The 27,846-nt window shown below is 41.4% G+C and overlaps 1 protein-coding gene across 1 annotated transcript; it reads right to left on the bottom strand.

Moving 5' to 3' along the window:
• Window positions 1-1,859: 1,859 nt before the first annotated feature.
• On the bottom strand, window positions 1,860-27,550 carry kiss1ra (KISS1 receptor a). The gene is made up of 5 exons (XM_080478952.1): window positions 26,589-27,550; window positions 23,494-23,618; window positions 6,741-6,876; window positions 6,405-6,643; window positions 1,860-4,072 (listed from the first exon to the last, which is right to left on the bottom strand). Exons 1-5 carry the CDS (start codon window positions 26,887-26,889, stop codon window positions 3,692-3,694), a joined length of 1,182 nt encoding a protein of 393 aa, XP_080335078.1. The 5' UTR covers window positions 26,890-27,550; the 3' UTR covers window positions 1,860-3,691.
• Between the last annotated feature and the right edge of the window lie 296 nt (window positions 27,551-27,846).

Raw genomic sequence — 27,846 nt, 5'->3', positions numbered from 1 at the left:
AATCTATGCCGCTTGATTTGTGTGCATTTGTGTCGCAACCTGGAAGCCAGGACGAAGTCTCAGAGCCGCTTTGCCTCCTGTAATTATTCAGTAGTGTTTCCTTATTGTGAGAGCAATTTATTTATTTATTATTTATTTAGCAATTTTATTTATTTTCTCCTCCTTTATATTCTTTATTATGATTATTTGTTTTTATTTTTTTTACTTTATTTAGCTGTTTTCATACTGGTTATTAGAGCACTTTATTGAAATCCACGTGGAATACGACTAAAATATAGATTAAAGCTAAATGTTTATTTGCAAATTTTCTCTTTCCGAAAATGTCAGGGAGCGAGCGCTGACGAGTTCTAGTTAGAATAACTCTCATATAACCTCGAGCTGCTCATTTTGATGAGGGCGTCTGATTAGAACACACATTATTTTTTATTCTCGTTGTGCTGCGGTGACACATTAACTCAGCTGTCAGCACTTTGTGCGTCAGTCTGACGGCTGAGTCACTCGCTGGAGTTCAGCTGAAGTTACTGGGAATTCAAGTGGCGGTTGATTTAATCCCTCATCATTAAAGTCTGATTCATTTAAGTGTGAATGCTTCACTCCACGTGCTCTGTGAGCCTGGGACTGTAAGACAGCTTGCAGACCGCTCTGAATCAGACGGAAGCTGGTTTTTATTCGGGGCCATGACAGATACAGGAGAATACTAATGTTTCTGACAGTCGGACATTTTTCATGTTGTTTGGACAGCCGGGCCAGACAGCGAGACAGAGAGAGACAGCAGCTCTAAAACTTTGTGATGAATAGAATAGAATAGAAATGGTTTATTAATCCCAGAGGAGAATCCTTGTAGCTCTCGCTCCACACAGAAAGGAACACAGAATAAATAGCATAGAAGTCAAAATATCAATACGACAGTATAAAGATAAACAGGTAATGATAAATATGAACATACACAGGGCTAAGCGGTGACTGGTATGAGCATAGAAGAATGAAATTAAGAAAAAAACACAATAAATACTCTTTACAAGGAGGAGTTATAGAGTCTTATTGCTAGAGGAATGAAGGATCTCCTGGAGGGGGAGAGACATTGTTCATGACAAAAGGAGCTCAAATCAAGCTCACGGAAATCTGAGTCATTTTAATGTTTTAATTGGCGTTGACCTTGCAATCAGACACGCATGCATTACTGGGAAAAGTCGTGTCATTTTGGGGAAAATGGAACGCAGGCGTTTTTAAGTGAAATTGCTAAACGTTTATTGCATTTTAAGGGTCCGTTTACAAGAGGGTTGTACTTGGTGCTACTGAAAATGCAAGTTTTCATAAAAGTTCTCCAAAGTTAAAACTTTTTGAAGACGCGCCGAATCCTCAAGCACGCGCGCGCGTGTGTGTGTGTGTGTGTGTGTGTGTGTGTGTGTGTGTGTGTGTGTGTGTGTGTGTGTGTGTGTGTGTGTGTGTGTGTGTGTGTGTGTGTGGTTTCCTTTCAAACGCAAACAGCAGCGCCCACTTGTGGCCTGTTACGCTAACCACATCTTTTTCATCGTTCCTGAAACTAAAATGCTAAAGCGATGCGTTTTTACTCGAGGTTCAGAAGAACATTTATTCAGAGTTGTATATTTACTGTTCAAACTGTATCCAAATAAAATAAGGAATAATTACATTTGCTAATTTTTTTTCTGTTTTCTGTTTATTGTTAAAAACTCCTGCAGAACAGAGAAGAAACTACTTTTAAGCACCTATGACAAACAAATAGTAACACACTGCAATTTGTAAGCGTCACATTGGCTTCAAATACACAACTCCAACTCTCCCAAAAAAAGTTAAGACGATAAAAACAAGAGCAGAATGTGATGGTGCAAGTGATTTTTGAGGCCTCGTTTATTTGAAAATACCACAAACACATTTACAGAGATTCTGAGTCGGACACAACATAGAAATGATAATTAAAAAAAAAAAAAAGCAACTAGGTGTAAACACAGATTAAAGGCAGAAAAATGCAATCTGTGTGCTCCTTCTGCGTCAAAATCAAACCATTGTCTGTGAGCTCAAGAACAAGTTCAAAACACCACAACGTAAAGACGAAAGCAGACAGACCGACTGATGGCTTCTCTGGGCCTGAGCTCCTCTCGGTCCCGTTTACACGACAGCAGTTTCAAGTGAAAATGCAGAGCTTTCATTGCGTATTGGGTGTCCGTTATATGACAACTTGTGCTTGGAGCTGGTGAAAACGCAACTTTTTGAAAAGGGCTGCCAAGGTGGAACTCGAATCCTCTGACTCTGTGGGAACAGAGAAAACGCAACTTTCTGAAAACGCTCGGACTCTTGCGACTGTGGTAAATAGTTCCCCTGTTTATAACGTATTCTTCTCTGCGTGCATGTGTGCGTGTGTGGTTTCATTACAAACAACAAACAACAGCACCAACTCTGGCCTGGCACTCTAACGACTTCATTTTCAGCTCGTCCACCGTTTCCATGTCAACTGACATTGTTGTCGTAACGGTCATACATTCCTCCAGAATCAAAATGATGCGTTTTCACTTGAAACGTTGTCGTGTAGACGGGGCCTCTGATGAACTGAGGTGAAGTAGTTAAGGTGTCCCGTGGTCTGACGGATCCATCCATCCGCAAAATTATTTTATTAAATCATCACACGCACGCACGCACGCACGCACGCACGCACGCACACGCACACGCACACGCACACGCACACACACACTCATGACCATAAAAGATTTCACTTCAAGTGTTTTTCGACCATGAAAGCGACCTCTCAGAAATGCCCCCTCACTTGTTGTGAGGCTTCAGCGCTAGCCACTTCACATCTGTGCAGCCTGATGGATCGACGTGAAATTCTTTGCTGACGTGTCCTCCGGGATGGAGACGACAGGGACCGTCCAGCTGAAGCAGCCCACTAATGCGACGCATTATTTACAGGTTTTTTGAAGCAAACATGTGCATCCAGAGAACAGGTGTTTCTCAGGAAAACCTTTGTTTATTTCAGCAAAATGACGTCAAACCGCATTCTGCGTGTGCGACAGCGACCTTGCTCTGCAGTGAATCCAGGTGCTCTCAGGCACGTGAAGTCGTGTAGTTATCAGGGACGGGACATGTTTCCTTAAAACCGACAAGTTTGAAACGCTTTTGGTATGTTTGCGAAACAAAGAGCCCAGAGGTTAGCCTGCCAATTCCTATATCTCTCCAACGAGTTGCTGGCATCAAGTTTAATTAAAGTATTTCAAATTCTCAGTTTCCCCTCTTCTGATATGACGTCCTTGTCCCATTTCCACGAGAATCCAATATTCAATACTAGTCATTTCCAGAACATTATACATTCTTCATCCGTCGTCTGAGCGGATTATTACTAAATCTGCAAACATCATCGGGTTTTATAGGAACTGGGAACCTTGCCTGCAGCTTTGTGCCGTCCTCCGATGTGTGGGACTGCCCTGCGTTGCTTGGCAGCTCGGCGGGCGACAGCGCTGGCTGGTCTTGGCAGTGGAGCCGAACGCGCCAAACGCAGTTAATGTCCATCTGTATTGTGTGTCTGTTTCCCCACGTCAGGTTGTTAATTAGTTGCATTCATTAACATAAATAATAAGCATCTCCTGGTCTGTTCCTTTTGAAAGTTTGTCCCGTTGTTACTCGTGCCAAATGTCCTCCGGGCGGAATTAGCAAGCCATTTCAGTGTTAATGGTCGGAATCAATTTGCTCGGTTGTTATTGTTGCCTTCCTCTGCAGCCACGAACTTGATCTCGGCGTTGGCAGTCCTGGAAGCCATGCTGCTGTCTCTGACCTTGTGTTTGAACAGGAAGGGGAAGGTTTTCCTGAAGGACTTCTGAAAGCTGGCCCCCATGAACCCGTACACGATGGGGTTGACGGAGGAGTTGGCGTACGACATGCAGTTGGCCCAGGTCTTGACCTTGTACGTGGCGTAGTTTGGCTGGTAGTTTGGGGAAAAAGACTGAAAGAGGACGAAGATCTGGATGGGACCCCAGCAGATGGCGAAGAGGAGGACGATCACCACCACCATCTTGGAGACTTTGCTCCGGATGCTGATCGTCCTCTCTGACAGGAGGTTGACCTGAGGAGGATACCAGAGGTCAGGAAGTTTATCGAACATTTTTTTTCTTCCCTCAACTGACCGAATAGTCACGTCATGAAAACCAAGATACGGAGGCCACAGCAGAACAGACAGGTGTTGTGCTGAGAAATAGATGCGACTCCAAATGGAAGTCCCCCCCCCGCCCCGAGAGGCTCCAATCTGGCCAAACCACCGAGCAAATGGTAGAAACGTCAATGAAAGCATTTATTTTTTTAACAAATTCCTCAAGATTAGCGGATACAGCACGACACTAAGACCCGAGCTGAGACGTGAGTGATGCAGCCTCAAAATCCGGAACTTCAAACTGGCTTCAAAGTCAAGCTGTCAGGGTGAGGTTGTAAAAAGATGCATGATGCAACAGCTATAGGAGAAGTCGTTTCACTGTATTTTGTACCAGAAGCTTTCATTGAAAATGGTTTTATGCTGACATTGTAGTGATATTCGGTGGTAGTTTTTTGGTTTTGGGAAATTATAGACATTTTCATCACATATTCTCAGAGAAAAACTTGAAGGTTTGAATTTAAAGGTTATTATTGCACTATTTTACAGCTCCGGCCCACTCACGATGAACTTTGTCCCTGAATTGAAATGTGTTTAACACCCCTGCATCAGAGGATGGTCAATTCTAATAAAAGGAAATACGTTTATGTTAAAAAAAAAGAAAAGAAAACTGCATGCACTGAATGAAAGGCTTGTCGAATCATCAATTCTGATAACTTATAATGAGTTTCTGCCGCCAACTTCAGTTATTTGATGCAAGACGTCATTGTGCTGATCTGCGTTTTGTCTAAAACTGCCACTGTGACTTGTTAAATCACCCAGGGAATATCTGAACGCTTTCCAAAAACTTTATTAAACTACACTGAGTGATTCTGACACTTCCACACAAAACACTTTAACAAATGCTGCTCTGTGCAAGAAAATATGATCCAAAGTAGTCTCGATTTATTTTTCTTATTTTTTGGGAATTTTTTGTATTGCTACCTTCATCTTGTAAACATTTAAGTTACTTTCAAGAACACACACACACACACACACACACACACACACACACACACACACACACACACACACACACACACACACACACACACTTCACAATATGATTATTTTATCTTAGCCCAGATTAAAAAAAATCCTCAAATTGTATTTTTGTTTGAAGTTCACATTTGTAATGTACAAATTATCCCTGATCAGAGCTGCTTATCTATAATTTGTAACAAACCACATGAAAATGGGTTTAAAATTCAGCTCGTCATGAATATTTCAATCGTGTAAAGTGGGTCTTCAGCCAGTATGGAGGCAGCGCTGCTGCATCAGCTCCAATTGGCAGTGGTCGTCATTAAGGTGTCTAATTATCAATGTTTATGTATATATGTAGTTTATCCAGTTGAGTAGGAGCTTTATCTAGCTTGTCATGTCAAATTCAATATGTTTCAGCATCTGTTTGTCTTACAGTTCAACTTCTAATTCAAAATGTGATGGATTTTCTCGTTTCTTGTTATTTTCTTGTTATTATAGTTTCATGTCCACATTTTGTCACACAGGATGATGTTTTTTTTGTTTGTTTTTTTTAAAATCTGCTTCAATTCCCTCCTGACAGGGTGGCGTCTTCCACCTTTCCAACAAGCTGTGGGATTTAACTGTGTAATAGATGAGATTTGAAAATGATTTGTCATCGGGTTCCATGTGTGATGTGATGGCTCACCTGTCCGGTCGGCCCTCATGGATTTGAAGGTCGGCTGAATAAAGACTTTTAGGAGCTGCAGTCATTAATGTGTAAAACCATTTCATCTGTCCATGCTTTTCTTGTCTTATTGGACTGAAGGTAAACTGAGGTTAGACACTATTGTGATTTACTTCAACATTTTGTGGGACAAAGTAGTGTGGCGAGACTGCCTCGCTCGTGAACACGTACGTCTCTATGTAACCCTGTTTATGTTTCAGCCTTGGCTTCAGCCTGCTTTAAGTCTCTGCACAGTGCCAGATGTTAATGTGAGCAACTAAAAGTGTATATTGACAAAATGAATTTTTGAAGTTTTTCTGCTGTTTAATCAAAATCTGTTCACTATCTTCAGTCCATTTTTGGAGCTGAGAACTGAAAATCTTCCGTGATGTACCTATAAACCTAAAGAACAATGTGTTATTCCTTGGAGTTCAAGGCAAACGGATGGCTGTGATTGTATTGTTCAGTCACTTTGGGAACGGGGGACAAAGACGGGCACTGGCACAATGAAGAGAGAACAGTACGTTTCATCTCGCCGTAAAGCAATCACAGCAAAGCGTGCAACAATACGCGCCTCCTCCGTACCTGATAATTGTTGTCTACAGGCTCCACAGTGGGCTGGCCCACCCTCTTCACCATGAGCGTGTAGCAGAAGGAGATAGTGAGCACGGGCAGCAGGTACGCAGCGATGAACTGGTAGAGGATGAAAGCCCTCTCATGCGTCTTGGAGGGAAACCTCTCCATGCAGTACTGCCTCGGGCCGTACCAGTATCCCTCCTCTATCCGCTGGTACATTAAGATGGGAGTGGACAGGATGAAGGAGCCTGCAGGGAACATCAGAGAAAACCTTCTGATCCTATACACTGTTGTAATCAATTACTATCTCTCGGGGAAATCTATTTTCGAAGAATCGTGACACACCAATCCAAATGCAGATGCTGACGATCATGGCGACCTTGGGGGTGCGGTGGCGCAGGGACTTGAGGGGGTAGACCGTCACGTAGCAGCGGTCTCCACTCATTGCAGTCAGGGTGATACAGGTGGCTTGTACCGTCACCTAACAAAGGTCGGAAAACAGAGAGGGGATGTACACTGGATGCAATGTGGTTTTCATATTAAACATACAAAGGACACACGCTTTGAGGACTGTTGGGGGTCAACGGTTGGATCCTGTCAGTGAGTTTCAAAGCTATGAGCCTCTGAACGCTGTTGTTTTTGTAATGAAAACCATGCACACGTGCGCTTAAAGGAGACATATCATGCTTTTAAATCCTTCCTTTTTACATATAAATCATACAGTTGTGGTCTATACAACGCGAAACTGCAATGCTTGGGTCTGAATTCCTCATTATTAGAGCTCCACAGGCCCCTTTTCAACCCCTTTTCTGATGCGCTTCTGAGAGCAACTCGTTTTGGGGCGGTCTCTTCAAATGCAAATGAGACACTTCATACCCCGCCTCCTCTCCAGGTTGCAGAGGTCACACTCGGTTCAACGCCACCCTGTTCGGCCATCTTTGTAGTTTGATAGAACAGATACAATTATCTAGCGGCGCAGAAACTTTATATTCACACATTATTTACAAAATGTCAACAACGGAAGATTTGTCCATCCAGCCATACATGTTGGAGCCAGAGTCGGACCCGGCGGAGCGAGATGAAAATGACGATGATGCACCTACAGAACAACGTCTTCATATGGATGTAACGCAATGGTGTGTTACTATATTTACACTAACTTCTCCATCCATGCCCACTACTACAATACTGCCTGTATTACAACGACTATTTAACACAGAAGTTACATTATAATCTAAAACGAGCACACAGCGCTAACATATGAAGACGGTGCAACTGCTAATGCTAACAAAACAATGACAGGGACGTCTTATCATCACACTTTTTAGCGTTATATACAGCTTACCGAAGTGCTCTGTTCGTCGTCTCCATAGATAGAAGGAACTGACCGCTCAATCAGACCAAGTCTTTCGGCAAATCCTTCTTTATACTGGCGGAGGTTGCTGAAGCAGTCGTCCTTAAAGTGATTCGCGCACACAAAAATGACCTTACCCACAGATGTGGGTACATTTCTGTGAAAAATAAAACTCAACCAGGCACTTCGAAAAGGTTCTGATGCTGGGAGACGGTGTAACGAAGCTTGTGGGTTACTACATCCAACAACCGAACATTTCGACTTATCCTCTCGTAACTTCGGTTGGACTACAAAATCGCAGCGAGAAACAAAAATGGCGGATTGCTCGAAACGTCGATGTCCTAATTTGGCAGTTCCGCTGAGAATACTGTGACGTCATTGTTCAAAAAACGTAATAGAGAATAGAAAAATCGAAACCGATCGCAAAATATGACCAAAACAGAATATAAAGATATCAACGGAGCACCTGAAGAGACTACTTTGAACTTTTCTGTACTTCTAAACACTCTAAATATACACCAAAATGCATTTAAGGGCTAAAAAAGTGGATTTAGCATGATATGTCCCCTTTAAAGAACAATACGTGATAATCATTAAGAATGTACGCTATTCCGGTTGATTCACAACTATAAAACTACCAAGTCCCAGGAGCACGTCGACTCAGCAGGCTGCCATTTTTGTTCCTGTCAATCCACACATCAATGTGAAGAAGAACTATTTACTGCGGCCATGGTGTGCATGAGCAGCAGCAGAGGTTTCGAAAAGTTGTGATTTCCCCATTTCTGTGGAGAAGCAGTTAGAGCGTTTTCCAAAAGTTGCATTTTCAGTGGCTCTGAGCACCGTTGTCATGTAAACAGACACACAAACCGCACAGAAAGTGTTTTAATTTTCACTCCTGTGTCTTGTTGCCTTCTATTCCTTCCATGTAGGGGTTTTTTTTTTGGTCTTCTTTCAAGTTTAGTTTCCTTGTTTTCATTCATCTTTCTCATTACATTTGCCAATATTTTCACATGTTAAGCACTTCTAAATAACTCATTGCTGGAATAAGATGTACAAATATAGCTGCCTTGCCTTGGAAATTACATTATTTTTTGGCAGGAAATTTGTGGGCACAATGTGTACGATTTGGAACATGCTCCTGTTGTGTTAGTACTAACTCACTGTACTTGTCATGCTACACAGTTTATTTCTTGTGTTATTTTGAGATTCTAACTGTTTGTGGTTTCAGGCTCCTTCCCCTTCTTGTGTCTGATTGCTGTTCCCCGCCCTGATGTGTTTCACCTGTGTGTGAGTGTGATTATCTTCACCTGGTTGCTGTGGTATATATTGGGCGTCTTCTGTTGTTGGTTTAACTCTGTCCGGCTTTCCAGTGCCGCAGCAACAGTCTATTGTTATCTCTGGGATTTTAATGATTTGGGTCACTTGTTTTGGTGTTTTGGTGCAAGAAGGGGGCAACTGGCAGCCCGAATTTGCATTGTTCAGTCGATACACATTTTAATTTAACTTGTGATGTCAATCCTCTGTCAATACATGTTTTCTTGAAGTTAGTACCCTTAAATACAAATTTTATTTATGGCACCCTGGTAATAAGGAAGATTACCAGGAAGCCCCAAGTCAACAGTTTTCTAAATGAATCAGTTGCTGCTGTATCAAATTTTCCAAATGACAGAGCTTCTGTTCAAGAAATCAGAGCAGGATGAATTAATACATACATGAACGGAACTTGTGAAAACAAGAGACATTGTTGTGTCTGTTACCTCTTTATTGCTTGTTGGTCCGATGAGTCTACATGCCAGATTGACTTATGTGGTTATCTACAATTCAATACAGTCTTCTATGTGATGACACCATTAACTTTAGTGAAAGTGCTTTTTTTTTTTTCAAAATTGATTTAGGCTTTTTTCCACATGTTTTGGACGGGGGAAAAAAAACCCCAGCTTTAATGAGCCTGCTAGCTTTCTACATCACAGTCCTCACAGTGTTTTGTTCACCAATGACAGATGTGAATATAAACGATGAACCAAATTCTAACCATAACCACCTTTCAAAACATTTTCAATGAAAGCGTGAGCCCATGAAATAGAAAAAGAGTCAAACACAATAGGACAGAGCCTCATATGAGTCAGCTTGGGCAGAGGCACTAATAGCTTCTGGCGGCTTCATCCCAGGGCTGCCCCATCTGCGCCTTTTAACAAAACTGTATGTGACCCACATGAAAGAGGAAAACAAAACAAAAAAACCTGAGCTGCACAGAAAAAGATACACTGAGAAGAATAAAGTCTTGAACTAAGAAACCCAGTAAAATATTTATGAAAGTGTGGACTGGCCAACAAAAAATGAAAAATAGACATATGAAGAAAAATGTACGTATATATTTTGTAGGAAAATGTTCTTTTTAATGTCTGATGCATTCATTTAGTGGAAGTTGTGGAAAATGTTTATGTTTGCAGTAGATTAATTACTCCCCCCAAAAAGTATTTTCGTCAGAGAAAACAACATAGTTTTGATGCATTTCAATAAGGAAAGGAATGTTTGTATTGTACAACCAGTTGGCAAGCTAGACCAAGCCTGACCGGGCAAGCAATACCACGTTTTACCACCAGGTGGTGTAAGGAGGTACTAGTGTCATTGGTCTGAGTCCCCCCCCCCCCCCCCCCCCCCCCACACACCCCGAAAATATAAATAAATAAATAAAACAAACAAACAAAAAACAAGCAGCAGGTATTTACTTTAAGTGATTTGAGAGGTTTAGTACTCAAGAGGGTTTTTTTTCTGTTATCTTCATTTTGTGTGTTCTAATTATTTTAGAAATAAATCTACATTTGAATAGACTTTATTCTTCTTTCAGCTTATGAAGCGTTTAACAAACGGGGTCCATCACATCTGAAAGAGTTGATTGTCCCACATCACCATGGTAGACCACTTATTCTTCAGAGTTTTGCCCCCAGGAGGTTCCTCGGTTAATTAGGAGGCAAAACGTTTACTCAGGCTCCTCTCATGAGGAACCAGCTCCCAGTTTTAGTTAGGGAGGCTAACGCAGTCTCTGCTTTTTTTTTTTTTTGATTTTGTCCTTCAACTGCACATTAGGCGCAAATCTTGAGACTTGATATATAAAAAAGAACAAAAATAAAACAAATCGAAATTTAAAACACAAAACAAACGGAACAAATCCAAAAGACATTCATTCAGCAGAAACTTTGGTAATGTGGGGTGAATCAGTCCTCTTGAAGTTTTAGGTCACATTCGAGTCTCTTTTGTTCATCATTTTGTCCTAGGTTCTAGTGAAGATGGATTCTCGTATTCTCAACTTAAGCGTCTCCATAATGAAAATGTCCTCTATCATTGACAACCAGTTTTTTTGATTCGGGGAATCCATTAGAGCCCGTTCTTTATGATGGCTTTCTTGGCTGCTGCCAAGAGAATCCTGAACAGGTATTGGTCCTCAGTTTGGAGGATTCCATTCAAGTGTCCCAGGTACAAGACCAGGCAGCTTTGTGGGATCTCATATTCAAAAGTTTGGCGGAGAGCTGATTGCGTACTCTCCAAGAACGGTTGTGTTTTTACACGAGACCAAAATATTTGTGTGATTTTAGTTGCATTTGCCCACATAATCTCCAGCAATGTTGTTGAGATTTTGTTTATTTGCTTTTAATTTGGGGTGTTTGAAGTATTTGATCTGATTCAAAATTCTCTCCTCTTGTTTGTTGTCCAGATGTCATTCCACACCTTTTCTGGGATTTCTTCACTCGGCTCTCGCTCCCATTTCTTTGAAATGTTGGTTTGGCTTGCAGTTGAACACGAGCATTTGAGTTTTGTGTATGCTTAATTTATAGCCAGAGTATTTTCCGAATACTTCGAGGGTTTGCATTAATGGCAGTCTCTACTTTTAACTGTAGTACCCCAATTTTCTTAGCTCGATTTGAAAGTTTGGAGTGGCTCGGGTCAACCTGGAGCATTTTGTAGTTAAACTGCTATAAATTTAAACTGCTGGAAGACCTATGATTCACTGAAACGCCTCTCTTCTCTCCTCTACAATTCATATGACACCATTTCATGTTTCACCCTGATGTTTCCCTCCTGCCTGGTTGTAAACACAGTGACAGCAATGTCAGCTAGGTAGGCCGGATTTTTCTTCTTTAATGGGTGGCTGTGGATATGCTGTTGCAGATGGTCTTTTTTAGATTCCACCTCATGTCAAGTCCTCTTGATAAAGACACTGAACCTCACTGAGCTCCCAATGGATTCGATTCAATCTTATTTATATAGCACCAAATACAACACAGTCTCAAGGAACTATTGCAGAGAAAAACACAATAATTCCACATGAGTAAGCAGAGGAGACAGTGGAATGAAAGAAAGAAACCTCCCTTTTAATGGGGATTAAGCTGCAGAATCAGTGGAGAGTTTCTGCTGTTCTGGTTCGACGATAGAAAGAGACAAAAGGAAAGGACAGACAGAGAGGAGGAGGGAATCAAACCCTGGTTGGGGTAGGGTTTGAGCGCCTTGCACTACAGGATCACAATAGTTGCGTGAATGAGCGACTGTGATGAACAGTGTATTGGGGGATCGTTGAGTCAGTAGAAAATGCTATATACGTGAAATCCATTCACCAGTTTCATTTGGTGGCCAACAAATCAAATTGTCTGCACTCCCAGAAACTGTACTTTACTTTGTTTGTCTGCAGAAAATGATCCCTGAAAGACCATGTTGCAAACAGCAGTCCTCCTGTGATCAATCCTTATGACATTTTGCACTGCAACAAACTCCAAAAGTCATCTTGGCGCAGGAAACGGGGCTGTAATCACACAATGCAGCTCAATCAGTGATCATTCTGTGAAGCTTGGATCCTGATGAAATCGAGAGGAAAAAGTCGACAGCACATGCACAAGCTATCATGGAGTCTGTTTTCTCCACAAATGTTTCCACCCTCTATAGTTAATCACTGCACACTGAGATGCAGTAGTTGGAGCAGCTTTTTGTCCACCGCTCACGGCTTCCTCCACCTCTTGTTCCAGGTTTTATTTGCTAATGAGCTCGCCTTGCTTTCACCCCGCAGAGTGCGCGAGCGAATAAAGACAGGAATGAAGCGAGCAGTGGGAGAGGAAGCCGGGAAGCAGTAGGAAGGCTGCATTCGCGATTAGTGTCTGTCATTAGCATATCGTTCAATTTAACTTCTAATAGGGTTCAACAATGCTCGATTAAATTAGAGCACGGGTGCACCCGAGGAATGGTAATTAAAACATAAACGTAGAATTCATGTCGCCGTAGAAATAACACAAACTCATCTTCCAAGAGCTTCCTCACTCACTTTAAAACCCCTGAATCAATGCACTAGAGCATCAGAACCTGGTCCCAAACATCGCATTTTAGGTGATCATCTTCCCTCATTTCCAGACTATAATGTTACTAATACATGCCGACTGAAACGTAACTGACTAGAAGATTGTAGTTATTCTATATGGTCTGTTTACTGCGCTCATCCCATCAGGTTTGAGGAAGTCATGTCCTACACTTTAATAACTCCACATAAAAAAACTGTACAAAGAAATTAAAAAAAAAACAGCATGGCCACGTAGCCCGAGACCGAGTCAAGCCCAAGAGCGTCCAAAGACCAAAGACCTTGGACGGGATCTCAAGACTAATACCCCTCTCAAATACTACATTTTTGCTCAAGGTTTCACATTTCTTTGACTGGATTTGTCAGAAAAAATGAAGGAATTTCACTTTTTGCAGCTGAAGCGATTGCAATCATTTCATATGATTAATATTTTGCGTCGTTCAAATACAGCGTCTCTATGTAGCTTGATGTCTTTTATGTAGATTTAAATAATCCACATGGCTTTGGAAATTCAATACCCGGCTAAAAATGGAGGACCCAATGTTCTTCATGCATATTTGCATCTTTTTTCTTGTCTCTCTTTTGTCGTCGTACCGGCCTCGTTTTCTCCTTCCACCTCTCACATGCTGTTTAAACCCGTCAGCCTCCAGAGGACCCGAGCGTCACATCAGCGCTTCAAAGAATATGATTAGAGGAATGGAAAAGGGTCAGAATGAGTTCAGCAGAGGAAATATGCACCACAGTCTCCAAGACATCACGTGCATCAAGATCGTTCAGGTTTTTTTTTTTCCATGGAGGTCAACTTTCACTCACAAATTGTCAGTTTGAGGTTAGACAACATGTTTCTATACCAATAGAATGCTTTTAAAAGCTTTTACAAAACATTTTGTGAGTATTGATAAAACACATTTACATGATCTTTCTAGTGAAAACGTGTCGTTTTTGCATTTTTATTTCAGAAACGTTTCGCATGTACACTGCAACATTGACACAGACGCATCAGGAATGCTGAAAACGATGTAGTGTTCAAGTATGGCCACTAGCAGGTGCTATCGGTTGTTTTTGTAATTAAACGTCACACACATACCCGCAGAACAATAAACATGAACAATGGCGAGTACACGGGCATTCATGTGGACGGATGATGACGCTGGATTGTTTTTACAGTGACTCTCAACTATAAAACTACCAAGTCCCAGGAGATTATGGACTGAGAGTCGTGACACTCTGGAGGCAAACACTGTTGTTATTGTCCTTATCTATTTACATTTACCGTGGTGTGCATGTATAGTAGCAGCATTTTTAAAAGGTTGCATTTCCTCTTAGACGGAGCAACATTGTCATGTAAATAGATAATCAAAATGTAATGAAAGTTTCTCTTGTTTTCACTTAAAAACATGTACTTGCTGTCGTACTTTAGGATTTTACAAGTGTAACTCATATTGAAGCTGGTGAGGTTTTTCCAGATTTTCAAATGAGTCACATGTTAGGCAATCCAATTTTTCTCTCAGGTCTTCCAGGTGTTTCTTTCTTTCTTTTTTTTTTTTACTATGACAAAACACATTAATCAAAATGAGTCCTTCTGTAGAAATAGTGTCCATGAGCCTTCATCAACGTCTCTGGACTCCTGTAATCTCTGCAGTAAAGACCGTCTTTGGCAGAGGTCATGATTTTCGCCTGTTGTTTACTCGCCACCAGCATTAAAGTAGTTTATCTTCGAGTGAGAGTGGACCCATCTGCCAGATTTCTATGAATACCTTACTGTGGCGATAGGGGCCGGTCAGAGGGAAATCTGCAGTCCTGCCAGGATTTGATGAGTATCAGAGACAATCACTGGCTCTCTATTGAAGTTAATCATCTCTGCTTTCCGAGGACCGTTCACTCTATACATATTTGCAGAAATGAGCTGCCCTCTTCAATCTATGGAAATATTCTCTCACAGTAAATTATTCTCTTCAACCGAAATGCTTTATAATTGTACCACTCAATGCTCGTCTGTGGCTCCTCTCCATACTAATGCTGTCACGTAGTTCAGCAAATGTTGACAGCACTTAAGACAAGTTAGTTTAGTAACACTTGGTTTCTTCATTTCAGGCAAATATGTTTTTACAACATAGCTCTGACATGTTTTGACGGTGTGAAGACGTGAGTAGGTCGTAAAAACTTACTTTTAGCAACAAACTAAAGGGATAATGAACTGAACTGAACTCTGCTCACTCCTGATGAAAACATCTCAATCACTATTTAGGGTTTCTGCCTGAAAGTTACAACCAAAAGAAAGTTCTGATATTTTATTCACTAATTCGTATTTTATCCAAATATAAGTTGCAGATTAACAGTCATCCTTCTGTTTGCCACGAGTTGGATCAAATCCATAACAGTGCATGACACAAAATCATGTCGCTAAGATGCTAAACTAGCGCCGTTGGTCAGAATATACATGTAAATTTAACCAAGGTAGCATGAAGGCTGTGTAAGACAGAACAGTTTATATACTTCAACTGGAGCAGTGCACAACCACATAAAGTCAACAATTCTAAATGTCACACATCAAATTACACAGAATAAACTATTATGACTGAAATCATAAATCCATATAATGTCATTTTCTCAATCCATAATTAAGATTTTGGACCGTTCCACTTTGATTTGACTCATATACTTTAGTATATATTTTGAGGAGAAACTATACCGCTCCTGGATATGAGCTGCTTTAAGTCAAAACAAGTTTAAATAGCCTGGTTTCTATTATGGATTTCTTCGAATGAAAAGGGTATCCTGATGGGCTCAGTCTTAAGAGTATTACGCTTTATTGCGTTTGGGAAGAAAGCTTCTAATATAATGTCTGCATACTTTTAAGATTCGTTGTGCTCCCAGCCTGAAACTTGCTCTTTCTGATCATCAAGGATATAGTCAGAATAATGGAGTTAGCTGTAGGTCATGTCTTTAAAGAAAACCTTCACATTGGGTCTTTGAATATTGATAGAAGGGCATCCATTATTGAGGTAGCTGTTCTTTATATTCTCTGTTCCTGTTGTGTAAGTATGGATTCTGTAAGAGTGTGAGGATCTGTTTGTCTAAGGTTAAAGACAAAACAAAACAGAAAGTAGCCTCTGTGTTGAAGCGCAAACCATAAAAAATTTGAACAATTTGATGAGTTAAATCGGCCGGGAAGAAATGAGAGTGATTTGAAAGAGAATAATTCACAGGATGTTGCCATTTTTTTTATTTATTTAACTCTTCAGTGGATCCAGGAGGATTTGACTCCGTGCTGTGCTACATGCTACATGCTACATTCTGAAGACTTCCAAGGCTCACAGCCCAGCGATGCTACATGATAAACATGATTAAAGTAGGACTCATTAATAGTGAGCTGTAGCGTGTGGCGACTCATAGTGAGCTCAGTCCCTCGGACTACAGCCTACAGTATGCATAGTACGCAGACAAGACTCTACCCATTACCCTGTAAACTATAAAGGCAGTCGTATACTGGAGACTCCAAGGCTGTTGGAGCTGTTGGAGCTGTTGGAGCTGTGTGTAGCGTCGATACAGAAGCTGTGTGTAAGTGTTTCACGGCATCACATAACTTTCACCCATCGTTTGCGCACGGAGTATATATTAGACTTAAAGGCATCTAATAAGTATAAGTATTAGGAATTGGTATCGGCAAGTAGCTAAATATTAAAAAAGGAATATCGACGCATCTCTTATGGATGAAGTTGTTACTTGATTAGCCGGTTATTGACCAGCTGCAGATGCCTGAGAAGGACCTCTGCCATTATCAGACTCCTCCCATCCAGCTCCTCACCTGTTTGAACTGACAACTCCTGCAAGCGCCACAAGTCGATGAAGATTATTAAAGAGATTTTATCCTTGGACCATCAGATTATTAAAAAAAAACATTAACCTGGACATTAGTGTTTGAATATGTCCATCAATTGCAATGCTGGCTCATACTCGCTTATAATATGGCTTAAGTGTACAACGTTTGTGTGCTATTCGGGGGTTTAGTTTTCATCTGCATCAGTATTTTAGCCGGAAAGAAAGAGCAGGAATCGGTTTGCAAGCTGCCACTTCATCAAGGTGAACAAACAGTTACTAACTCCCAGCACATTCTCTTCTGTCTCATATCTCCATAAAGACTATATACTCACTTTATGCATATATGTGTCCACTTCCCTACAGCTATGGTGTATACGATCCCACTCCTACCCCACGTGCACACAAACAGTGATTCTGTATGAAAAGAAATGGAGAGAACAAAAGCGCATTTAATAATGCCTCTTCTTCTATATCCCGTCTTAAGTATTTAAAATGTTTCCAGTGAAGAAAAAAGGTATCTGTGCTTCCTCTTCATCCAACTTCAAGTATAAACTCGAACACAATGGTTTGAACTCTTTCCTCGCAGACAGATTGAAGCCTAAATTGTCCATAGAGGAGTGTGACAGAGCACAGGGAAGAAAACGAGTGGATAAAGAGATGGACTGACAGATGAATTTAGTAAATTCCCATGTCTGGGTTTCTTCCATTCTCCAATATGTGGTTTATTGATTGATCTGAATGGGACAAAATCACAGCCAATGAAAAAAAAAACAAGACGAACAATTTCAAATTTCACTCCATTATGTTTACGTTCTGTTGTTTGGGTTGTCAAATTCAACATGTTCAACATGCAGTGTTATGAAATGAAAATTCTAAATAAACTCTGGGCCTTACGTTCTGCTTTTTACAGAAGACGTCAGCTCATTTCTATCACATCTTAAAACACTAGTTTACGACAACTCACCAGTGAAGAGGATATGAAACTTATTCTCTGTCTAATTTATGTATTACATGTAGCTCACTTATCTATTGCTGTGGTCTTTTGCATTTTAAATAGAATTTCTGCCATCAATCATCTCAAACTGAAGTCGAGCGTTACTTTAATGTTTTATTCTGGTGTATGTAAATGTCTGTAATTGAATTGCTGAACGAGGCCATGCAAATAAAGGTGAACTCAGGCTTTATATGCAGAGACGAGTTTCTCTTGAATTTTTCCAACTGGCAGCGATATAACATCTGAAACCTCTGCAATAATAGGAATCGGAAGAAACCCGTTCATATTACTGACCTGTTTTCTCACTTAAGATGAATGATTGTTAGATTAACATCATCAAGTTTCTCATTTTAGTTCTGATATTGACTATCCCGTGACATTTATGTTAAAGATTGTGCCGCACTTTTGACATTGAAGCACGTGAACATGAGCACTGATGCGGTGAAAAGGATTTTGAAGTCACTGGCACTATCCTCTGCCGTGACACGTCACCTGTAGCGGTGTAATCTAACAATAGATTGCTTGAACACGGACCAGATGTCAACACAGCGGGCTCGGTTCACGTCTCCCGCTGTTTGTCTTCTGTTGTTCTTGTTAAACTTTGAAGCACTGCTCAAGCTAACGGCCGTTATTTCTCTGAGAAATACATCAAACTAAGACCTCTTCTGTCTCACGATTATTAAAAACGTCATTACCGTTCTAACGGGTTCACAGAATAATGAATTCCTGAAAAAACTGAATAAGGGCAGAGAAAATAGAAAGTTCCTGCTTCACCTTAAAAGTGACGATTCAGAAAAAAAAAAAAAAAAAAAAAAAGTGACGATTCAGACCAACTGGCTCTCATAAAGCTCATAAACCAAATTATTTACACACTCTTTTAACTTGTCTGTGCTCCTGCTTCACCTTTAAGACTTTTATTTAATTTTTCTGATTCACTAAATGAACCCAGGTTACTCTGCAAGTTTAAAGAAAGTTGTTATTTTTAAGGTTTTCTGGACTTAATAAACACACCAGTCATTCCCAAGGTGTGTGCAGCTGTGAGATGTCATTTACATTAACTAATGTCTAATGTATGTATGTAATGACACGCTAATAACTACATCGTTTTTCTGTGCAAACAAATGGCCTTTTCAAAACGTTGCTTGAAAATGCAAAAAGTGTCTGAAATGAAAACACATACTGAATTTAGCATACAATTTATTCAAGTTCTGTTTGTGCAGGCGGATTACAGTGTCGGGGTGGAACTTACAATTGGTGACACGCGGCTTATTAACTGGACAGGAGCTGCAGTCGTTTTAGAGCCCTCGTGACAAGTGCAGCCTTTTCAGGTTGCTTGGCTTTGGCTGCCTGTAATTAAATCCGGAATTTGTGTCTGCTCATTGTCACGCACGGTGTACTTAAGAAAATCAACTTCACTCTGAGTAAGCTCTACTCTTTCACTTGTACAGGGATGAATTTTCTTAAGTGGCATCAATTCTCCTCCTATTCTCGTCAAAGTTCATATATATATATATATATATATTTATACATATTGCACATTAACTAAATATGTACTCAGGACCAGCTTCATGAAATAATATTGGATAATTCAGTTTTACTCAGCTGAAATACAGTAATTTAGTCTTACTGCTGGGGGTTTTCCCATCTGACCGAATCTCAGGTGAAGCAGTTTATTTTCATCGTGGTTCTTCAATTTTTTATGCTTCCTAGTTTAATGCCCAAGGCGAGGAGATCAAACGGTTCATATTCCTGGTGGGTCGTGTTTCCGACTGTGCTGGCTGCTCTGCTCCTGTACCTTCTGGTAGCTGCTTATTTTCTCAAAACAAGTGGTTGTTAACGGTCTTCCAAGCAGTTCGAACCACCATCAGCAGCACCCTGCTGTCTGCACAGAGAGACAAGCACACACGCTCACATTCTCACCGAGGGGGAATTTTAATGGTCACCAATCGGTCCTACGATTCAAAAATGTGTATCTGCAAATTATTCAATAAAATGGGGAGATGTGTTATGTGTACCTTGTGTACATCAATGGACCCAGAACACATTTTTGGGTTAGCCACAACTTTGAGGGAATGGGGTAAGGTGTCAGAAAATCCAGTTTAGTTTGTTAAAGAAGGTCTGCACTCTTTCAGGAAGAACTGAAATCCATGGAAAGGTGACCTGATGTAAGAGTGGCTATACTCCAGAGTGAGTAAAAGGAAAGTGGACCAGTGAGGAAACTGCATCTGTTGTAGAGCAGCTCTTCCCGGAACAAAAACCCGCCACTCAATCATTTCATGTCTTACACTCGTTGGCACAGGGAGGATGATTTTAGAGACGCTGGCACTGAGTGAGTTACTGAAAATGTCCATATCGTATTAAAGTGCACCGTCTCTCAGCACCTTTCCTGTCTATGCCTGCTGCCTTTTGAGTATTGATTCACTGTACAGGTCACCACACCTCAGCAGACCGTATGAGGGGAGCTCACTCTGAAATAGGTCTGATCCTGGGGCAGATGGAAACGGCTCTCAACAGCATTTGGCATCCATCCCGGCCCTCGTGCCACATACAAAAGGTTCTCTGGCAGATCTCAGTGCACAGCAAAGTTCACCAAACTTGACGTCAGAGCCAGCTAAGATCACATTCACAGTCTAATGCACATTCAGGCCATTTCAAAGACGGGCCCCCGCTCTCCAAAAGCCACAAAGAAATGAGCTGACACCCACCTCAGGCACCACTCGCCATGGACTACGCTAGACCTCCAAAGACCCCATGGACTAGTAAAGCCAAAAAAGCTTTTAATGACCTGTCGCACCATGTGCATTTCCCACCAATCCCACAGAGTGAGGTCAAAACCAAGCGAGACCACTTCCTCCTCTCAAGCATACAGAGTGGGCGTCTCCTCCATCGAAGGCAAATCAGATCGAAATGATCTATAAGTCGCCTTTGGATGGTAATTTATTTCAGATCATGTAGATCGTGATCATTTCCATATTTACATGCATATAAACACAATCATATGCACAGTTCTTGTATATATGTATCCACCTCCCCACAGCTGGAGTGTATATAATCCCACTCCCACACACACACACACACACACACACACACACACACACACACACACACACACACACACACACACACACACACACACACACACACACACACACACACACACAGCAATTAGGAAGAACAAAAGCTCATTTAATCCTACCTCTGTGATCCCAATGAATAGGGAAAGTATCTACGCTTCCTCTCCATCTCAGCCTATTGTACTTGAAAGGATAAACTCACAGTCACATAGGAGTCCCCATTTACATGTTTCAAGTGAAAATGCATTGTTTTTGCATTTTCGTTTCAGGAATTTCCACAAGTACACAGCAACATTTTGAAAATGATCCATGTCCATTTACACAGAAATTGCAAATATTGCTGTAAACAATGTCGTTAGTGTGCCGGGCCACAAGTTGGCCTTGTTGTTTGTTTATGTAATGGGGGTACAAACAAGTGCGCAGAGAACAATACACTATTTAAATTAACAATGGTGAGTCCATAGACATTTGTATGGACAGACGATGAAGTTAGATTGTTGTTACAGTGACTCAACTACAAAACTACAAAGTCCCACCAGAATATGGACTGGGACTCATGACACTCCTTGTTTTCCTTCGTTTCGAGACGGATTTAGAGTATATATATTTTTTGAAATTACACTTTGGGAGCTGTTTTTAAAAAGTTGTGGCTTTGAGTGACTCCAAAACACCGTTGTCATGGCAACAGATGCCCAAAAGGTAACCGATTCACATCCGGTGTTTAATTAACTCTCTGCCCAGAAAGGAGGAGCCGCCCGGACACAAGGGTGACAGGCGGAGGAGACACACACACACACACACACACACACACACACACACACACTGGAGCAGAGTGTGGTGTTTTGTGTTGATCAGGTAATGAAGTCACCTCATCACCTCTGTGGGAACCTGATGGTGGCAGAAGGTGGCAAAGCATGACTGCCACACCTTCTTCTAAACGGGGCCTAAATTATCCAATTAATTCAATGGTTCACTGCCTGCAGCACCTGTGAACAGCAGGATCGCCTCATTTGATCGTCATTATAATCGACAGAAAACATAGCCACTACCAAGAAGCGAGCCAGTGTGTTGAGAATTCGGCGAAACAGATCTGTGCAGAAGTGAAGAAAGTAGCCTTCGCACTAACTCCAGTTAGAGGATGAGCTTTCTGAACCAACCGGAGACACGAGAGGAAAGATTGGCTCAATCCGAAATAATTATTACAATAATCCAGCCAAGACCTAATGAAAGCATAGATTACAGTTCCAAAGAGCTGCTGTGCAATAAAAGGTTTTTATCTTGGAAAAGTTACTTGAGCTAAAAAAAAAAGTTTTTTTAAAAAAGCTTACATTTTTGTTCCAATTTAAAATCACTGCCCACATTACAACCAAAGTTAAAAACTGTCAGATTCAAATACAAAAGTTTTTTTTAACAAACACCAAGATTTCTGTTGTCTTTTCTTTAAACTTGGTATTTTTCTGTTGTTTTTTTTTTACCTTCTAGGCTTTAATGTCATCGATAAATAACAGAAATGGGCTGATAGAGAAAGTATCTTTGTCCTTCAGTGGTACATAACTATTGCTGTCACCTCTATAACAATGGAAGTAGCTCCCATACTTTCTGTCACGGAGCCACTTGTCTCCATTAAAGTTGTCCTTGGGATAAATGTTCATGTTTCAGTGGCACGTAATGTTGGATGTTTAACCACGGGGTCTTCTCAGCTCCGTTGGAAGGGGGATTGAGATCTCCTGTGAGCTGATCGCATGAGCTCTGCCTGATGTTCCAGCCAATCGTCTGTGTTTCTAGGTGGACGTCTCTCCAGCATCTCGCCGTGGTTCTCCTGTGATGTCATGGACATTGTTTCTCTGTTTTTGGTTTTTCTAGTTTGGAATAAAGATTAACTTGTTGCATGGTGTTTGGAGTCTTGAATCCGGGGGCCTCCGGGGAAGCTCCCTCTGCAGTCAAAACTATCACATATGTGTAATTGTGATCTGTGTCATTGCTGCCGACCAAACTGATGGTTCATCAGCTTTGCTAGAAGTGGTTATACTGCGTGTATATGTGCAGGAAAAATCCTTTCTTAAACAAGTACCTGTACTTTTACCTCAGTAAAGGATGTGAGAATTCTTGTCTCCTCGGGAAAAACCTACAGGGATTTGAAGAACGTTTGAACTGAAGAAAGGTATTTTGTTTAGCCTTTTCCTATCGCTCCTTCTTTTAGTGGAGTTTGATCTGTGAGAGGAATGTCTCGGGAGTATTTTTTTTTTTGAAAAGGCTTTCGTTGTATCTCTCAAGACGCCAACAATGGCTGAGTTAAGCTTTGTAGGTTTTTCTCAAGGCAGGCTGTGAGCTCTTTTAAGAGATTAGAAAAATGGAATTTTCTTTGACGAGAAATGAGCTGAGGAGCTGCTCCAGTCCATTGGTCAAATAATTGCAAAAGATGGAGCACGGCACGTATAGAAAAAAAAAAAATCTTAATTTTGAGGTGAGACAGTCGGGATGATTACTGAGCTGATCGGTGTGTCTCTTTCTCTTACCTGCTGCAGAAAGGCCACAAACTTGCACATGAAGTTGCCGAAGATCCAGCCGGGGAGAGGGTAGAGGGTGGCGGTGAAGGGGACGCAGCACACCAAGAAGATGATGTCTGTGGCGGCGAGGTTCGCTGCACAGGGAGAGAGCAACGTTCAGAACAACGTTTGACGAGAGCTGGGCCCCGAGGTTTAGTGGGATTATACTGCTGCATTGAGATTGTAAGATTGTAAACGACACCACTGTGTAGCAGCTCATGCTATCGTTGCACATCCATTCCTCCGGAGCTACTCAACACGCCACCTTGTGGCACAAACTCTTATTGCAGGACTAAACAAAGTGCCTTTGTTGGTCAGCACATTAGAAAATGGTCTTTAGGATGACGCCATGAATACCGATTTCTCCTATTTGGCCATCCTTCTGGTGAGCGTGATTTATTTTGCAAGGAAATATATGACAGAATGTCAACTTGATAATTGACAGCCCGCTTCAGCACCGAGTTGTTTTACTCTCTGTCTGTTTATAAACCTGTGACTGACTGCAGGAGGTCAAACAAAAAACACCCACACAAAGAATCGCTGCCAAATAGGAAATACTCTGAATTCAGCTCCAACTTGTCAACCCAGTGTTCTCACACAATTGCAAATAATGAAAATATTACACAATGACTATCAGGTCATGCATTAAAAAACTAAACAAAACAAGCTGCAGTGTTAAATTCTGTAAGACTTATTCTGCTTCTCTCCTTTATTCATCACTCACAATTTCCTTTTTGTTCCACCGGCTAATCTAATCACAGTATAGCTGTCCGGCCATTTTGCTGAAGGGAGAGGCAGATGGTGCGGGAGCTAATCAGATCGTGCTGAATATTAAACTAACATCATATTTTCATCACTGAGAAATGAATCCTGTATTAAATCACGGCTCGGTCACGGCTGACGGCTATGTGCGGCCTTCATAAGGACCTGCATGGATTGTTTTCCTATTTGATCCATGAACTTAATCTCGGTTGATCACTCTGTGACAGTCACAGCCCCGTCGGATGTGCTATAACTGTCCACACAGATCAACCCTGAATGCTTCAGAAGGAAGGCAGCGGCGGGAGTGATGCGTTCCTTCATTGATAGAGTTTAATTCAAATTATTAGGGGGGGTGGGGGTGGGGAACTGAGCGTCATTAAGGATAACCATCAAGCATACCCAAGCTTTTTTCAGCGTCTCTTCTCGATTGCTTGAAGATCTCCGACTCCCATGAGCTCGAACAGAGATGATAAACCTTTCCCTTATAAGCACAAATGAGGCCTACATTAAAACCGTGGGCTCTCCGGCAGTGGAATTGCCTGTTTACACAAATTAATAAAGATGAACGGCATGCAGCAAGTGTCTAATAACACCACGCAGCGGATAATTATTGTGCCTGCTCTCCTCCAAACTTCCCCGTGATAAAATCAATTTGTGCTTAGCTGCAGCTCGAGACACGTGTGATTACCTGTGTCACCTAAACGGTTTCAGGAATTCATGTAAAAAGATTGTGGCGTAGCGTCTAGTCAGTCCTTCCAATCTCAGCAGCATTAGCGTTTTAAATGTTGCCTCTTTTTTCTCTTTTGTTTTGTTTTTAATGTGTTTCCATCACATTAGGTTTTGCATAATTAAAGCGCCATCAAAGATTGAGGAGAAGCTGCGGGAAAAGCGTCTTTGCCCACAGTCGAACAGTAAAAATGATGTTATTACAGCAGAGTGCACCAGACTGACGCTACATTAAAAATTCACATTTTACTCAGCTTTAAGTGGGCCTCGCCATCATTTTTCGATTTCAGCCATTACTCTGAGTGTTAACATAAATATATACCACATATAAAGTTTGAGGAGGAATATTTTACAAGAATACACACTTGTTACTTCCTCATCGAATAGACTTGTAAATACCTACATGCTTGTTTGTAATTTAGGATATGGTCCAGGGTTGGATTTGTGTTAAATTATTATCAACATAATTTTAGATCTGAATAAAGGTTGTGGACTGAACGCTAATTAAAGTGTTAAGAATAACCTTAAGTGAAAGAAATGTGATGTTTGCAGGCTGACATATACATATAAGGATCTACCTGCCTGACTTCTGCATAAGCAGCTAATTAATGCACCTCCGCTAATGCATCTTTAATGCTTATAGATTTCAACAGCTGCTACCAAGAACACCTTCTAATTTCTCCAGCATTAACCAAAATGTATAACTTAGCTTTAGACTTAGTGGCATCATGATCAGTCTAAGTTGCTCTGACCAATATAGATTTTCAAAATGTTTGCGAATGTGCTTTAATCACCGTGAGATCGATTTAGTCTCGCTGCACCCTGCACACAGCACAGAACTGGATTGTGCCATGTTAACCAGAAACGTTACTTTAAACGTCCAACCCAGGGGTCTGCAACCTGCGGCTCTTCAGCCATTCTGCAGTGGCCCCCAGAAGCTTTCACAAAATGATACGTCAATTAGCATTTTAGCTTGTGTTCATTCTATTTACACGACAGAGTCATTTCTAAAAGGCCTCTTAACTTAAAAGGCTAAAAAGTTTCAATAACTGAAAAAAAAATTGCTGTAAACACAAGAAATGTGTGTGTGTGCATGTGTGCTATATATATATATATATATATATATATATATATCCAGTTAAATCCAGTTATCCAGTTAAATTTGATTTGATGAAAAGTGGCAGAAACGTCTCTTTATTTGTTTTGGTTTTTTTTCCACAATTTCCCATATGCAACAAGGATTTTGATTGGTGCATGAATTTGCAAAATTCTGAAAAAAATAATAATACAAAAATACTTGGAGCTTATCATGTTGGGGTCCAACATGTTGGGGTCTGTTGGTCATAATGGTTGCAGATGCCTGATCAAACTGAAAACAGAAAGAAAGCAGATCTTTAACCATTTTCAACAGAGAAAGTGAGGATTCGTTACTGAACTTCCTCTTTTGAAGCCGCTATCAGTATGTGTTTCAATAATACAGGATAGATGAGAGAGACGTCAACTAATTAAGATGCATTTAAAGTTCAATGCTAAAGATTTCAAAGGTCTTGTTTTACCAGAACGAACACAAACTTTACCTATGTAGAAGTTGGTGGCGGTCCTCATCTGCCGGTGTTTGGAGATGACATAAATAACCAGAGAGTTTCCCACCAGTCCGACCAGCATGATGAGGGAGAAGAAGAGGGGCACCAGCCAGGCGTCGGTGAGGAACGGGTGCTGATCTTCCTCCTCGTCCTCCTCCTCGCCCCCGCGTCTCCCCAGAGAGTAGTTCGCCTCCGACCCGTTGAGCCAGCCGCGCTGGGTGGAGTTCCACGGCTCCTCGGAGGAGTACATGGTGAGGAAGGTGTGGAGAGAGAAGAGAGTGTGTGCAGTGTGCATGCACTAAGACCCGTCTGCCTTCAGGGAAAGAACGAGCGAGGTCTGGAGACTGAGGAATTGAGGAGGGAAATATCCAGGGTAAACAAAAGAGATCGGACGAGAAGACGCATAAGACTCCTGAGTCTGAAGTGCTCCACGCGGGACATCCTGCGAGAAATGTCTAATCTGCTGGCAAGAGGAGGACTGAAGGTGAGTCAGAGAGGAGGAATTGTCTCTCCTTTTGTTGGAGCAGATTTAATGATAACTGCCCCTCCTGCCACCACAGCATCGCCTCCTCCGAGCTCCGGCTGGAGCAAACCCCAGGACAGATCAAGAGATTTGTTGATGTTTCTGAGAGGCATATAGGTGTCTGAGACGTTCCCTCTTCAGACAATCAGCCTTCCTCTTCTCTCCTCCAGTTTGTTTGCACCTCTCAGCGAGGTCCAGGTTGTTTTTTTCCTTCCACTGGAGGATTTTTCTTTGAATAACAAGAGAGTAAGTTGAGTGGAAGACGAGGCAGACTGGTGTGGGAGTCAGAATCTATCTACTCTGCGACCACAAGAAAACTATTCCTGGAGAAGAAAAATAAATAAATGTAATTTCAAAAAAAAAAAAGGTACTCGGCTCCGTTTGTCATTCACCCTCTGAGCAGAGCTGAATCACCGACACAGCAGCAGAGACTGGAGCAGAAGAGCTGCTGGCGGCTTTATAGTAACAGCGAGACCAAGGACACACATACTGTACACAGCGGAGAGAACACACACACACACACACACACACACACACACACACACACACACACACACACACACACACACACACACACACACACACACACACACACAGAGTGAGTCTATATGCACTTGGGCTACGATTTTGGGATAACAGTGGATGTCAAAGTCTCCTAGCAACATCATCCTCAATAGTCCTTTAGCAATATTTATCCAGAATAGAAATTATCCTCAGCTTATTTGGTTC

This window comes from Lipophrys pholis, assembly GCF_963383615.2.
Source record: "Lipophrys pholis genome assembly, chromosome: 1".
Taxonomy (NCBI): Eukaryota; Metazoa; Chordata; class Actinopteri; order Blenniiformes; family Blenniidae; genus Lipophrys; species Lipophrys pholis.
The sequence above is the reverse complement of the archived record's forward strand: the minus strand, read 5'-3'. Positions and strand labels throughout refer to the sequence as shown.

Coding starts and splice junctions, on each gene's coding strand:
- kiss1ra (XM_080478952.1), bottom strand. CDS start 26,889: ATGCACACTGCACACACTCTCTTCTCTCTCCACACCTTCCTCACCATG. Junction 23,619..26,588: donor CGCCACCAACTTCTACATAG/GTAAAGTTTGTG, acceptor CTCCCTGTGCAG/CGAACCTCGCCGCCACAGAC. Junction 6,877..23,493: donor TTGTGGCCTTTCTGCAGCAG/GTAAGAGAAAGA, acceptor GACCTTTGTTAG/GTGACGGTACAAGCCACCTG.